The 15,572-nt window shown below is 35.0% G+C and overlaps 1 protein-coding gene across 2 annotated transcripts in view; it reads left to right on the top strand.

The window, feature by feature from the left end:
• LOC112692841 (D(4) dopamine receptor-like) overlaps positions 1–15,572 on the top strand; it is a 144,517-nt gene that overhangs the window by 126,943 nt on the left and 2,002 nt on the right. For both annotated transcript variants that reach the window (XM_025567655.1, XM_025567654.1), the window contains exons 6-7: positions 615–1,101; positions 10,976–11,179. In XM_025567655.1, the coding sequence (XP_025423440.1) occupies positions 615–1,101; positions 10,976–11,179 (691 nt within the window). The remainder of the gene's footprint in view (positions 1–614; positions 1,102–10,975; positions 11,180–15,572) is intronic.

Here is a 15,572-nt window from a genome sequence, read left to right as displayed (position 1 = left end):
GTAGTGCGTCACAGGGTCTGAGACCGAGTGTCATGTGCGTCATTTAAGTCCAAATTTTGGGGTAGCAAAGTTTATTTTTAGAAAGTTAAAAAATAAATTCTTAAAGGTTTAACATGATAACTGGCTTACTGGCTTAACTAGCTTACTTAACTGGCTAACTCTTCTTCATAAATATACTTCAAATAATTTTGGGGTAGCAAAGATACCTTTCGATACCCTTAGTGACGCCTATTCCTAGTATCGAGTAGGCGTGACGAGTAGTTGTGAACTCGATAACGGCTCGGCCCGGCGAACAAAACACGTGTAGACGCCGCTGACCCGGTCGATTTCGGTACTAGACAATGTGACGAGTTTCACGGGGCGCCGAGCGCTCGTTGCACGACCGACATACGCAACCAGTTACGGTACAATACGGTAAATCAGCTTTAGTCGGTAAAAACCAACGTATATGTTACTGTCGATTTTTATTTTCCCCACTTCTCTTTATATGGATAACACCTGTGTACGGACGCTTCCTAAACCCTCACCCCCTCTCCACCCCGGATAATTCCTCCCTCGGTTCGCGGTGTCCACTGACTGCGCAGTCATTGATCCGTTCGTTTTTGTTTCCGCAGGAACAGCCTGCGCACGCGCAAGCACAGCGTGTGCGTGGAACCGGACCTGTCGCGGCGCAACTCCAACGCGCTGTTCTCCGCGCTGCTGTTCCGGGAGGAGAGCCGGGCTATGAAGACGTCCATGATGGTGCTGACCACGTATCTATTCAGCTGGACGCCGCTGTTCGTGCACGTGTCCATTGTGCAACTGCCGGACGAGGTGGTGTACACGTGCGCGCTGTCCGCGGCCACGCTCAACCCGCTGGTGTACGTGTTCAGGAACGACGCGTTCCGCAAGGAGATTCTGCGCGCCGTGTGCAGCCGCAACCGGCTGCGCGAGTCCTCGGCGGCCAAGGAGGCAGGCACGTACCAACAGCACCGGCTGATGGCGGCCCACCAGCCGGACAGCGTGTCCGTGCACAGTTTCCGCATGTCGTCCGTGGAGTGCCAACACTCGTTCGACTCGGTCACGCCACCGCCCGCCGACTTTGTCGCCACGTACAATCCGGTAAGGCCCACTTAGCAGTGCGTCACCGAGCGACGTACGGGTACTGTTCTCCCGAACAACTGTTCGACCCCATCGGTGTACGTTTAAGGGGTGACGGACTTCCAGCGCAACCGTCAACGGGCTTTACCGTTCAGGAGTTTTCGAACCGAAATCGTTCGACGTGTTTTATGACGCTTCTGCCTCGGTTGTGCTTGGCCCGTTCTCTTGACATCGAATTCCGAACACCCGTACCGACATAAGAATTCGTGCACAAGTATTTATAATCGAACCGAAACAATATTGTCGGTAAGACTACGGGTCGTGCCTTTTCAATAGAAATCATTCGTAGCGGATCTTAGAATACGGTTATAAATGTTCGAATTAGCCCAGCGGTTTGAAAATCCTGAGGACCATTGAACTGACATAAGATCTCATGTTTTCATATGACCCCGTCACGTAATAGTTCCCGGTCCAAATGTAAACGTACGCGGTACATTATAAACCGGTTGATGACAATATTATTTATTTTTTTGCATACGTCCGTTATGCGTTTCGGACACATCTAATGTTTTTGATCCTTTAAGCATTACATCTTCAAAGTACACGTTCATTGTAGTATTGCCATACTTGTCGCTGACATGCATTTATTCTATATCAATTCTACCTTAATTATCGGAAATATGCGTCGAGTTAATTTTTCCATGCACGTTTACACTTCGTTTCTTCTTGTTTTTAGTTTTATTGAACCTTTAAGTCTTAAGGGTTAAATATATCTAATAGGTTCGATGGTCTTACTGTTTAAGACCATTCCGTTCATACACAAGCTTCTATTCTTCTCTGTCTAGTCTCCAACCGGAATTCCTTCCCATCTCTTTCGTATCCTTTATAAAGACGTCTTCCTGCCACTTGATTGGTCTTCCCGATGACTTTTTCCCTATAGGATTCTAGTTGCCACCCCATGGAAAAACCAATTTTAGTTCCTCCGTGCATGACCAGCAAATGGTAGTCTTAAGGTACGGTTTCCTATATGCGACTGGTTGCAACGACTGATCGCAACGACTAGTCGCAAAGACTGATCTATATTTAATCAATAAAAGTGGTTTCCCATGTGCAATTGACACGTGTGTGTCGATAACAGTTGTTGCGGCTTGCGACTGTAGTGATCCGATGCAGTGTCGTTTATGAGTCGCATGCGTGTTTTATTTTCCTTTATAATAATTTTCTTTTTACTCATAAGCTTAAATTTTAGAAACCAAAACTACAATTTTTTTTTGTTGAAAACATATTTTATCTTATTCTATATTTTGTTATTCCATTAAGTATATCTGTCTGTTAATATTTAAATGTTTAAAGTTGTTGCTCTACTATATCATACGAAATATATATACATATTAATTTAAATTATAAATATTTATTTATTTACCTTAAAGTTACTGCTAATTTTTCTTCAGGTTTAATTGGTTTTTTAACTCGTTTAGATGGAGATAATGTTATATCATTCTTTATCAATGATAGAATGAACATAAATTGATCATAATTGATACGGAAAAATTCTCGGAATTTAGGTTTACTATTATTTAAATGTCCATTTATCAGAATTTCAAAAAAGCCTTCATCTACTTGAGTTAAAAAAAACTTGTCTATTGAATTTCTTTTAATAGTTACTAATGGATTTTCATCTTCCTCTAGTAGAATACTAATTATATTATTATTATTAATAATAATTTTCTCCATTGCAGTTCGTAAAGTATAACAGAAATTATTAAAATAAAAATAATAAGTTAATACTAAATAAACACGTCTGTACACTACAAAATCATAGGATAAAATAGATTACTATTCCACCATTCGCAAAGTGTAGTCGCATTAAAGAAACCAGTCGGTACGTAGCGTTTAATCATTGCGACTAGTCGTTGCGATCAGTCGTTGCGACCAGTCGCATATAGGAAACCCCCTAACCCCCCCCCGTACCTTTACTCTACGAATAAACTTCAATATGTCCGTGACCATTATATAAAGTTTTGTATACATTTATTTATTTTCATTTTACTACAATTTAAATTTGGATTTGTTTCAGTTTCGTTACCTATTATTTTTTTCTTCTATTATTATTATTTTTTTTTTTATTTTTTTTTTTTGTGTCTCTTTATCTGTTGAATAATTGATTTACACATCATTAATGTACAATCATATTTTTTGTATAAATTTTTTTTATCATTTGTTTTTCATTATTTTATTATGAATCTTACATTTTAATATCGTTGAGATAGTTTTTAGATGTTATATTTTTTTCCTCATTGATATTTTCTAAGATTTATGTATATATATATATACATATGTATAAATATACCCGGCTCCCATTCAACTTTACATTTCGCAGATTAACTCGTTTACGAAATCTCATTATGGCGGTACTTTATGAATTACAGAAGCGTTAATCAAATATTGACCCAGCATGATTGTGCCCGTATAACATCTTTTAGGGTGGTTAACGGAGTTTCGTTTAAGTTGAGAATATCAGTGGTATAGTAATAGTAATCGTGTGATGTTCGAGCTCAAAAAGCTTTCTACGCCGCCTGTTTTAATAAATACTGCTGAGCTATAGATTTTCTTTATAACGTGTAGCGAAAAACAACAGCTATCCGAGGAAGATTTATAATGAAACATAAACTATAAAGGGACCGGTATAAGAATCGAGTTGTCCATGTATAACAAAAGAGCCGTTACGCAATCAAGCACCTGAGACACGTCCAAGAAAATGCACCTGTGAATTGTACGTATATTTTATCCCCTGGTACAAGATATCAATATTCTCTATGCACACTTCGGTAGAGGATGTTGGTATGTTGAGTGTTTCTTATTTTTATGCGAAATCGTTTACCACGAATATTAATTCGTATTTGTTAGCGCCGGCCCAGTTTTGACATAGAGCATTGATTTTGATTGTTCACCGATAAACATCCAGTATTATAGCACAATTTTATAATAACGATACAATTACGATCGCAAACCGTATTATATTTCGATTGCTTGTAAATATTTTTACGTGGCGTCTCGGTTATTTTGCAAGTAAATTACCTAGAAAATAATGACTCGATTATATGTTAATCGTTGATAATCGGATAGTATATGAACAACAGCAACGCATAATGTCGATGTTGCTTGTCATGATTGCAATATTGTTACGTAACAGTACATTCATTTTTTTAACTTTTTTTGCGTCCGATAACTTTAAGGTAATCTTTGCGTTTAACAAGTATGAAAATAAACAATAAAACCAAACCATATTCAATTGCATGAAATGCCAGGGGAATTCTCTGAATTACGATCTATTACTAAATAATAAAACAATTGAATGCCTCCAGCGATATACTACAGAAATATAAGCCCAGTAACCTTGATCAGAATGTATTTTCACGAGCGGCCGATCGTCTATTGGCCTAACAAATCCAAAATAAAATCGACTTACAACATATTATTAAACCATCGTTCATCTAAATTATTCAACCGTAGTAATAAATTAAAATACGCAAATCCATTAGCATATCATAATATAGTTATTGAACTCGTGTTTACACCGCAATTTAATAATGGTTCCGGTTTTCTTAACACGCAATTCATTTTGTTAACTTTTTTCTTAAATTAATAATCTGAAAATGTATAAACACCTCATTAAATTCGTCACAACAGTTATATAAAATATATAATTATAATAATTTTAATTAGCTTCAGAAATTTGTAAATTTTCTCATTCCATACACTCTTTTATGAATAAAAAAGAAATTTTTAATTTAAGGTACCTAATAATTTACTTTCATTCATAGAGGTTCAGATAAATAAATAATGAACGGTTAAATACTAAATAATTGGTGTGATTTATTTATGCATATGACACTCAGTATGAGTTATTACAAAATTAATATGGTATATGTATAGAATATGAGATAAAAGATAAAATAAACAGAATAAAACAAACGGACTAGAAAATGTTTATAGGATATGTACTTCTATCAAACAGACAAAGCTCTTAGAGTCGAATATCAAGTTCCTCTAACCATTTGATCGCCATTGGTCCGCAGACGTGCAGTATAGCTACCCCTCCTTTAAATCTTATTCTTTGGCATTCCTCAACGATATGGCTTGTAGTCTGTGTTAAACCGCACTCGCACAAAGGGGAATCGGGCATGCCCCATTTGTGTAATAGATAGTTACACCTACCTTGCCCAGTTCTTATGCGGTTCAGGGCCGTCCATTATGCTCGATTTAAATCGAAGCCTGGGACTCTGTTATCAGGAATGCTAACTAGGTAGTGGTTCCAGGCGTTAGTATTTGACCACCTAGTTTCCCACGTCTCCTCTATTGATTTATTTGACCGTGGCGTGCTCCATATAGGGTTTCTGGATATAGGTCTCTTAGGTGGATGGTTTACTATGTCTATTTGTACTGGTAAGTCTGGGTAGTTGCTCAGTTTCGATAACATTGATTCAGTCTGTACTTATCTGCGTAGATCCGGAGGGGCTATATTGGACAGGACTGGCAGCCAATCTAATTGAGTAGATCTCACGGTTCCTGTTATTATTCTCATGGTTTCATTCAACTGTACGTTGACCTTTTTGCAGTGCGCACTTCTGACCCATACAAGTGCGCAGTAGTCTAACTTGTGCCTGCTAGCTTGGCAATTATGTTGTTACGTGTTTTTATTTTCTCTTTACGCTTTCGAAATGCTGTTTGAAAATTAAGGTTCTGTTTAGCCTTATCCCTAGGTATTTAGGAACTTCTTTGGTGGTGATTTTTTAGTCATCGACTACTATATTTAGTGTTCTATTGGCTTCTCGGTTGTTTAAGTGGAAAGCGCATGTTACTGATTTGTTTGGATTCAGTTTGAGGTGCCATTTCTGGAAGACATTTTTTAATTTTGTTATGTCCGCATTCTATACACTTTCAATTTCTTCAAAAGATGTGGCTTGAGTTGCTAGTGCTACGTCATCTGCGTATATGAATTTCCTTGAAACTGTGTCAGTCATGTCTACTGTGTATATGTTAAAAAGCATTGAGAAAAGGACAGCTTCTTGTGGAAGGCCATTTTGTAAGGTTTTGTATCGGCTCATTTTCCCTCCATGAGTTACACTGAATTTTCAATTTGATATCGTTTTCTCTAGAATTAGTAGTATGGCTTTACATTTTACAATCTTTGCCATTTTAAGAAGGAGACCTCTAGTCCAGACTGTATCATAAGCCGACGATAAGTCAAGAAAAACTGGACCCGATTTTGTTGCAGCAGTTTCTATTTTGTTTGAATCCGGTTTATTCCAGTAGTAGGAACTTCTCTACTATTTATTGCAGGCGAGCTAGAAGTAGTCTTTCGAAAAGTTTATACATGGTAGACAGTAAGGATATTGGTCTATAGTTGTTGGGGTCGGATACGTCTTTGTTTGGTTTCAATATTGCAATTACTTTATATTCAAGCCATAGTTTCGGTAACTTACCAGAATTCATAATTTCAGTGGCGAGTTTTGCAATCCAGGTAATGTATACAGTACTAATATTTTTGAGAAATTCAGGGACAATTCCATCCTTCTCTGCAGCTTTCTCATTTTATACTGATTTTAAAGTGGTTTGGACCTCGTCTGGAGTAAATTCTGATGCCAGCTCTGATCTATCTTCGCATTCCTAAGGTGCTTCCTTCAGTTTTCTTTTTATCTCTGATTTTTCGAATTTATTCGGCTTAATATTGGACGTCTTGAAGATGATGCTTGATATGGCATTTACTGTGACATTGCCATTTTTCCTTGACGGTTGTGTGACCCCTAACTTTCTCAGGAGTTCCCAGCTCTTTCTGCTTGAATGGGTTAAATCTATGTTGTTCATTACCGTAATCCATCTATTCCTTCTTTCGTTGTCTAATGACTTTATTAGCTGGTTGGCGATGGTCTCGTTTCCTGTACATTCATATTCCTTCAATAGAGAAGCACACTCCGTGTTCCAACAAGGAATATAATTTTGCCTGTGGCCTCTTGGAATGGCGGTGCACGCTGCTTTTTTGACTAGTTTGACAAACCTAGGATAATTCTCTGGCAAAGGAGGTATACAATTGATGTTCTTTTTCATATAACTTATGTTGGCATCCCAATTTGCCTTACGTAGGTTCTACCTAGGCATTGAAGGTTTATCTATTTTTGGTAGGTGTAAGCCTATGTTTATTGCTATTGGTTTGTGTTGTGTTCAGGGAAAGTTATGTAAATAGCACGGGAAGCTCTTAGGGGTTGATCACGGCAGTCGGTTGTTACAAAACAGAGGTCAGGGGTTGTTGCTGTGCCCTATCTGCCAGAAACGAAAGTGCCACCTTGTTTAGCATCATATAATAGGTGCAAACGGTGGAGTGTCGCCCATCTACATAGCCATTCTCCATCTTCATTTTCAGTTGTGTAGCCCCAATTCACAGTGCCATGTGAATTGAAATCTCCTACGTACACTGTGTGACATTGATGTGTTGAAAGTACATAATGGGACCAGTTGGTTGAAGGGAGCTTGTATACATTGTAGTTAATAAGGTTATCTAAATAGATACCAACTGTATGTTCATTATCAGTAACTGGATTGACAAGACGATCTTCCACCTTTTGGTTAACATAGGTAGCCAGACCATGTCTTGGATACCCATGTAGTCAATCAACCTGAACCCAGGTATTTTCAGACACCTTGTTTCTCCGTCTGAGATGTGAGTCTCCTGTAGAGCCAGTACGTCAGCATCGTTAAAATTTTTACTGAGTATTTCTGCTTTAGAACTTGGTAAACCTTCTATGTTAAGGTGTATGATTTTTACGTTTTCCTGTGAGCCACTATTGTCTGAGGTGTTGTATTATTTATTGGTGGCTACGTTTGAAACTCTTATTATGAAAATTCCATTTATTTTTATTTTTGTTTTTGAAATTTAGATTTTAAAGTTTATTTTTGAGAGGTATAGATGTTGTGTTATGACTTACGGAAGGGCGCGTGGGTCAAAGTAGCCCTGAAAAGAGCTGTTTTTCCGAGTATTCCAGGAGGTCATTGGACGTCTGGCAGTTGGTTTTGTGCTGTTTAGTTTCTTAGCATGTTAGGTATTTTGCAATCTCATAGATAGTAACGCACCTAGGAACCCCACTACTTACAGGGAGGATCACGAGAAGGTAGAGTACACCCCCTCCCCATTGGTGTGATAAGTGCGTATTACAATAATTTTCTTTTAAATCGTTTATTCGAAATTTGTCATTAAAAAAAAATTTATAAATTATTTTAATAAAAATGTTTAAATTAATTTTTAAAATTTTTAATAAAAAAAATTAACATGAAAACATACCACTAAAATACGTTTCATTTTACTAAAATAAATTTATGCCTACTTTTTAAAACTTAAAAATGCATTTAATTTAGTAAAATGAAATAAATTATTTATTTATAATTGTGATAAATATTTATGAAATTTTTCTTCTATATAAGCAAATGTTGAAAAGAAATCTTATAAAATATGTATCTACAAAGAATATCATATTACAAAAAGTTTCTTAGTAATTTATTAAATTGAAATGTAGTGAAATATAAATGTATACCCCTGTAATATTATTACAATAAAGTATATAAAAATGTTCATTATACATGATTTATCTTATCAGTATACTCGAAAAGTATTCAATTTCATTAAATATCAGTTTTAAATAATAGTTTCCTATGAAAATTAATGAAAATAAAAAATTTCACTGAAGTTTAAATCTTTTAAAACACATAAATAATTTTAGCAAATAAAAGACATATCAAATAGATCTAAATTTTTAAATTTTAGTTTCTACTTTGTATTATGTCAATTGTATACTAAATAATTATAATAAACTAGATGAAGGATGAATTTTAGTGATAAATAAATAGGAATCGTCTAAAAACAATGTACAGACAATTTAAGTTTGCGATCTGTATGATTTCAACGATATAAATATATATATATATATATATTGCGTTTAAGAATAATACGTAATAAATTTTGTTTTCCAATTACGTTATATAAAAAAATAAAATATCACTCAATTGGTACATTCTTTGCTGTTGTTGCACGCGTTCAGCGCACAATATTAATATAACCATCGTGACCTATATCGAGGTTCATTAACTGATAGATAGCGGACACATTTTTCACAGACCCTGATTCTCCCACTGTATTCAATGGAACTATTAACTATGCTATAGTTTTACTAACACTTTTTTTAATATATTTGATCTGTAAGAAAATTGTTTATAGTAATAATACATGAAGAGAAAAAATACAGGGACGCGAAAATACAGAGTAAAAGCAGTTACCTATCAGTGTCAATTTGTATAACGATTAACTGTAATTTGTGAATTCTGAAAGTGAAGTGTACTTATACTAAACTCCAACCATTGAAAATCCCAAGAAAAATAAATGTTCACATCAAATCTTACTCAATATCTTCTTCTTATCTAGTATACTATAATACTATAGTTTTTGTTTTTGCGATTGTACAATTTGATAAAGGTATAACGATCGTTTAATATAATAGATAAAAAGTAGTTTTAAAACTTTTAACGCTTCGCAACTTAATAATTTCCATATTAAACAGTTCTCAACGTAATCGATATCAACTACTAACTGGTACTGAAATAATTTAATGGTGAAGTCGATTGAATAAAAGTCAAAAAATCTGATTGAAAACTTATTTTGTAACTGTTCAACGATATTCAGAAATTTTACTTTAATTTCTTCCCAGTTGCATCGTTAAAATATTGTTTTAGTTTTTTTTTCATAACAAACAAAATGATCGAATTTTTTTAATCAATATACTTGTATTTCACTTAAAATGATTTAATACCAAAGCGCACGATCCGTGACATTATGTTTTTCTTCTCCTCGCTTCGCGCAATTATCAAAAAAGTATATTTGTCGTCGATTGTCGATGCGTAAATAAATGTCATAAAAAAAAAAAAAAAAAAACAGTTTTGGACCGCCGGAAGTCTGGCTGACTACAAAGGGATACCCCATTTAATCCATTATGTTTGGTGACGCTCAGTGGCTAAGGAAGCTATAGGAAACCATAGATCAGGGGCGGTTCCAGGGGGAAGGGGCCCTAGGGACTATGGCTCCCTCTCAAACCTGTACCAAACCTGTTTATAAAAAAATGTATATTATTAACAAAAAATGCATATTATAATATGTACAATCATACGACATGCACAAGTATGTAGATAGAGCCATAGAGATATGACAGTTGAAAGGAGTTTCTCCACACTTCGAAGACTAAAAACCTGGCTTCGTTCACTGATAGACTATCAGCATTATGTCTAATTAATGTATATCATAAAGTAGATATTCTAGATCAAATAGATCATATTATTGTTAATTTTGCCAATTTTAAAAATAGACGACTTGAATCTGTGTTGTAAAAATTGTTGTTTTCTTTTTGTTATAAGATTTTGTAAAATTATAACTTGCCCCCCCCCCCCTATACAAGGCTTTGGAGCCGCCCCTGCCATCGATCGGCCTCTCTGGTCCCTGGCCTCATTTTAAAAATGTAGTCATACCACGGCCTGACCTAAGCATAGGATTCGGTGCCACTGAGTTAGGTCGCCGCGGTAATGTTGTCCACCGTTAGCTTTTTATCATTATAAATTACATTCCAATAGATATCATTGAGACCGTATTGAAATACCGTAAATGCGTTTATAAACTTGGTGGATAGGGCGAGGAGGGTTAAGGGTGAACTCTTACCCGACCCGGCCGAAAAAGTGTTTAGCTCCGTACCATTTAAAACTCCTGGCCGTGCCCTCGGAGACCCGTACGAAACGATATAGGTTTTATACTTGTTGCTTATTTTTATTGATTAATTAATTAATTTTTTCTCGCCCCTTGCAGATAAACGGATCGGAGCGGTGCGCGCGTTACGAGAGTGTAACGTTCCGGTTGGCGCAGCGCCGTTGCCAGTACTGCAGCAGGCAGAGCTCGGATTCGTCGCTGAGCAGCAATTACCCGCTACTGGTCAACAAAAACCGACCGTCGAGCGAGCCGAACACGCCGAAACACCACAACAATAACGAGAACCGCATCGTCATGTTCAAGGTTAGATATGATCGTCGAAGGCGATCGATTGTTCCCGCCGTTTTCCCCGATGCTAGTCGCAGTTCACGTGACGTAGGAAATTTTTTTTAAAAAAAAGGATTGCTTTCAGACCCGAGACGGTTCTCAGAACCCTCGTGGATCTACTGGTAACGGTTTAAGCGGTCGACAGTCGAAGTTTTCCGTCCCCGTGTTGATTTTTAATTAAGACCCCCCCCCCCAACGGACACCGATGACAGACGATGGCGAACGATCCGATAGCGGACCACTAACGAACCGTACGAAAAAAATCCGCAGGGATTAAAAATATTTAATGCCGATGCCTCCGCCCCCGCTAAGCAATCAGTCGATACCGTGTTGCTGTGCAAATAACATTGTAATAATACACAATGGACCACGTAATACGGACTTATTCGTGTTTCGGTCTCTATTTTCAACGTTTCAAACAAATGCGTTACACTTTTATTTATCTTTTCGTATTACATAATATCTGTATAGTTTGATGGGGGAAACAAAAAAAAAAAATCAATTCAGTGACGCGTGTACAGGTATATTTAATTAAAGTCGTTTTAAAGAAAATAATGGTCGACTTAACGATGAAGCGAGTGTATTCCGGAAAATTAATTTCGGAACATCCGGTTCACCTGCACACAGTTTCGTACGGGTGTTATGCCAAACGAGTTATTTCCATTCCTCTGCGACGCAAAACGAAAAGTAAAATAAATAAGTTACGATTTCTGCGACAAACTATCGAATCGTTGCGATATAAATATCACAGAACCAACATTGATAATAAGTTTACGATCTTTTGGGATGTATTTGCATCGCTCGTTACGCGTATCCGTTTGACGTATCATTATGATCGTGTTCGATTAGGTTTTTTGATAAATCGCTAACCGTCAAAAGCGACAAAGGCTTTGGTCCCGAGAGCAATGCACACACTTACATGAACATCGCTGAGAACTACCACTCGCCGAACTGCACATTCTACTCTACAGAGTTTATCATTTCCCTCATTTTCTACTTACAGTCGTTATACAGTCAGATGAACATGCGGTTGCGCTCCTGTGTACCATCTTGCGATACGAATATCACTGAACTACTATGCAGGTGCTTATTTACACGTTTCCCGCATGTACTCCTACGAGAAATTGTCGCTCTAGATAACTAAAATAATGTACCGCATTAACTGGATTATCATTTAACTAGCTACTATAAAATATATGCTAAAATATACAGAATTTTTTTTTTTTTTGTTTAAATATTTTTACATCATTTCATAATATTTGAACAATTTTTATTAATAGTTAATAACAAAACGCGTTCTTAAAACTGTCCTGTAATGCTTGTATACACATAAATACACCACTGGATCTATGTTACACGTATACGATCCCTTTGCGTTGATTCCATGGCAACGAACAATATCCGCATATTACCACACTATCATACCGACTATGATTTCAGTGACTAGTTAGCTGTTCAATTGTTAATCTCTCGCGATTTGCTCGTGAAACGGTGCATATGAGAGGACGACGAGAGTGCCTTTTTTGCTTTTTGCATTTTTCTTCGTCTTCTCTTGCTCCCAACGACGACCAACATTACGCGGGTAAACATACCTAATAATCGGAATAATACCGTAAATCGTAAAACATCGTTTTATAGTTGTACACTCGTTGTACATTTAACTATACATAATTGTGTCATCGTTCCGAATTTGCATATTTTTAAATTCCTATCTGCGAGTGCCGTTGCATGATTTTACTTTAGTAATTACTACCGCGATGGTGATAAAATGGTGTATCATTTTTGATATTTATGAATAATTTACTAATTCGCCGAGATTCGGTAAATTTGGTAGGTTAGATATATTTTGCACTGCCTTCGGTGTGACGCTATGATACATCTGGGAATTCTCGAAATTTATCGTAATCCAACTAATAGTGCTTCGTATTAAAAATGAACAACGTATCTATGGATGGCGTTAAACATTTTCTCAAAAACATTTCTTTCATCGTTTATTCGCGTGTTTATTTCCCGCCTAGACCAAATGTAACAACTAACATTTATATCTGTTTGGAGTTTACTTTTACCATGAGTTATATCTATTAACGAAGTAGGAAAACATTGTAATTCGATTGAATTTTGCACTTTTGTATTCGTTTAACTCGAAATGCACTTGTAATTTATTTATAACGAAACAAGCCCAAAAGAGTAAAAAAAAAAACTTGAACGAAAACAATGGATAATATAGTGATACATTATGTATGTAGTGTGGAAGATTAATAATACGGTGGGAAAAAATGGCACGGTGATATATGCATAAATTGAATAAGCTCCGGGCGGAAGCATTGCGAAAGCGGATACCACCAGGTCGTCGATTAAACCCAAAAAAAAAAAAAAAGTATTGAAAGGACTACTTACCTGAGTACAGGTGTCTGAACTCTGAAAGCAATGATATCTCATTCAATAAATGATTCTGAGCGCAGTTCGGTTAGCTATAGTAAGGTACTTAGATAAATATATACGTACCGTGCACAAACAAGAGCTTATAGTGCTCGTAAAATAAAATTATTTATCGTCGTATATTCAATAAATATTATACTTGTTGTTATATTACTGTACATACGTGCATAAGAAGAATAAAAACAAAATCTCCTTTTATTATAATTTGAAATTTTAACAAAATACGACGTTATAAATGTTATCAAAGCAAAATAGGAAAAAATTGATAAACGAAGAAACTCGTTATTTTGTAAGGTTTTTTCCTGTTTAGTTTTTGCGCTTCGGAAGACTCTGTAGAGACAACCAAAACATGACCTTTATATAATGTACTTTATCCAATTCTAGATGTTATAAAATGCTGAATACCATCCGAAGAATGTTTGCAGGGAAAAAAATGATATAACCATAATTTCCCGTTTCACTCAGAATCTAAAAGAAGCGTATAACGAACCATCAGTCGTATATATATATATTGTATATGTATTAAAAACTTACAAATACACACATGTGTTGTGTAAAGGATACAACATAAATCAAATTATCAATATTTTCTAACTTTTTGTGTTTTAAAAAAGTTTCCAATTTATTAAAAAACTTGTGGGTACAATATGTTTTTGATTTTTTTAAAAGTGATAATCGAAAAGAATACTCATATTGCTAAATTTTACATTTTTACTTGAAAGTTTACGTGAGATTACGAATTTAAATTTTTTTTATACTGATGTACTACTGTTATATGAACCATATTAATATGTAAATAATATAATAATGTATTAATAGCAGTATAACATAATTGTTATAATTAAATCATTCGAAGTATTCTAACGTTTTAAATTTATATTGTATTAAAATAAAATAAATATAATTTTAATAATATTTCATTTATCTAAAGCAGTGGTGGCCAAACTACGGCCTGCAGGCCAACTCCGGCCCGCCATCATTGAATATCTGGTCTGCAAAAGTATTCTACATTACAACACTTATTTGCATAACTGTAATATTTTACATTTACGTAAAAAAAAAATTGAACAATGCATTTTTTTATGACTCGTGGTATAAAAAGTTGTTTTTTATAGCCCAAGGTAAAAATGTTTGGCCACCACTGATATAAAATAATAAACAAACGTCCTTTTTAGGTTATTTTTAATTTTAAATGTCGTATAATTATAGTTAAAAATGAAGGATAAATGTATATCTATTTATTGAAAAAAAAATTATACGTTACAGAAAAATAGTGTACCATATTGTAACTCGTGTATCATATTTATTTTACCAACAGACTGATTAATGATATTTTAGAAGAGTCAATTTTTAGCAAAAACGTCTATACCGTATTTAAACGAATACATAAATTCAACGTCAGTAAATTCAATATTTAATTAACAATCAATAATCATCACAATTCTCTTATTATTCACTTTTTAAACATTCGAAAATGTTCAAATCAATGGATAGTTTTATTAAATTAATTTGTAAGATATATGCTTTTTGTAATCACATTATAATATAAGAAGCGAGGAATAACACCAATCACAAGGGTTTTTAAGTTTTTTCTATTATGGAAATAATAATAATCATAAGTGTTCCATAATTTTTTGTTCGGTATCGTTTCATTGAAGCTCATACACGCATAAAACGATTCCCGAAGAGTAAACAAACCTGTATTAATAACTATAGATGTAATTTCTCTTATTTCTTTTTTTCTTTTTTCTTTTATATTATTTCTGTTTGAATAAAACTTTTCATGGTTACTTATAAGTATGTTGTTTATGTGCAGCACTTAAAGTTTTAGAAAAAGTTCTTTAATTGTAAAAAGTTTTATATTTTCCGCTGAGTATTATTAACATAATACTTTTATTAGCGAATACGTTTGATTGCCATTTATCAAATT

This window comes from Sipha flava, unplaced genomic scaffold, assembly GCF_003268045.1.
Source record: "Sipha flava isolate LNK unplaced genomic scaffold, YSA_version1 77_pilon_pilon, whole genome shotgun sequence".
NCBI classification, from domain to species: Eukaryota; Metazoa; Arthropoda; class Insecta; order Hemiptera; family Aphididae; genus Sipha; species Sipha flava.
The sequence above is the reverse complement of the archived record's forward strand: the minus strand, read 5'-3'. Positions and strand labels throughout refer to the sequence as shown.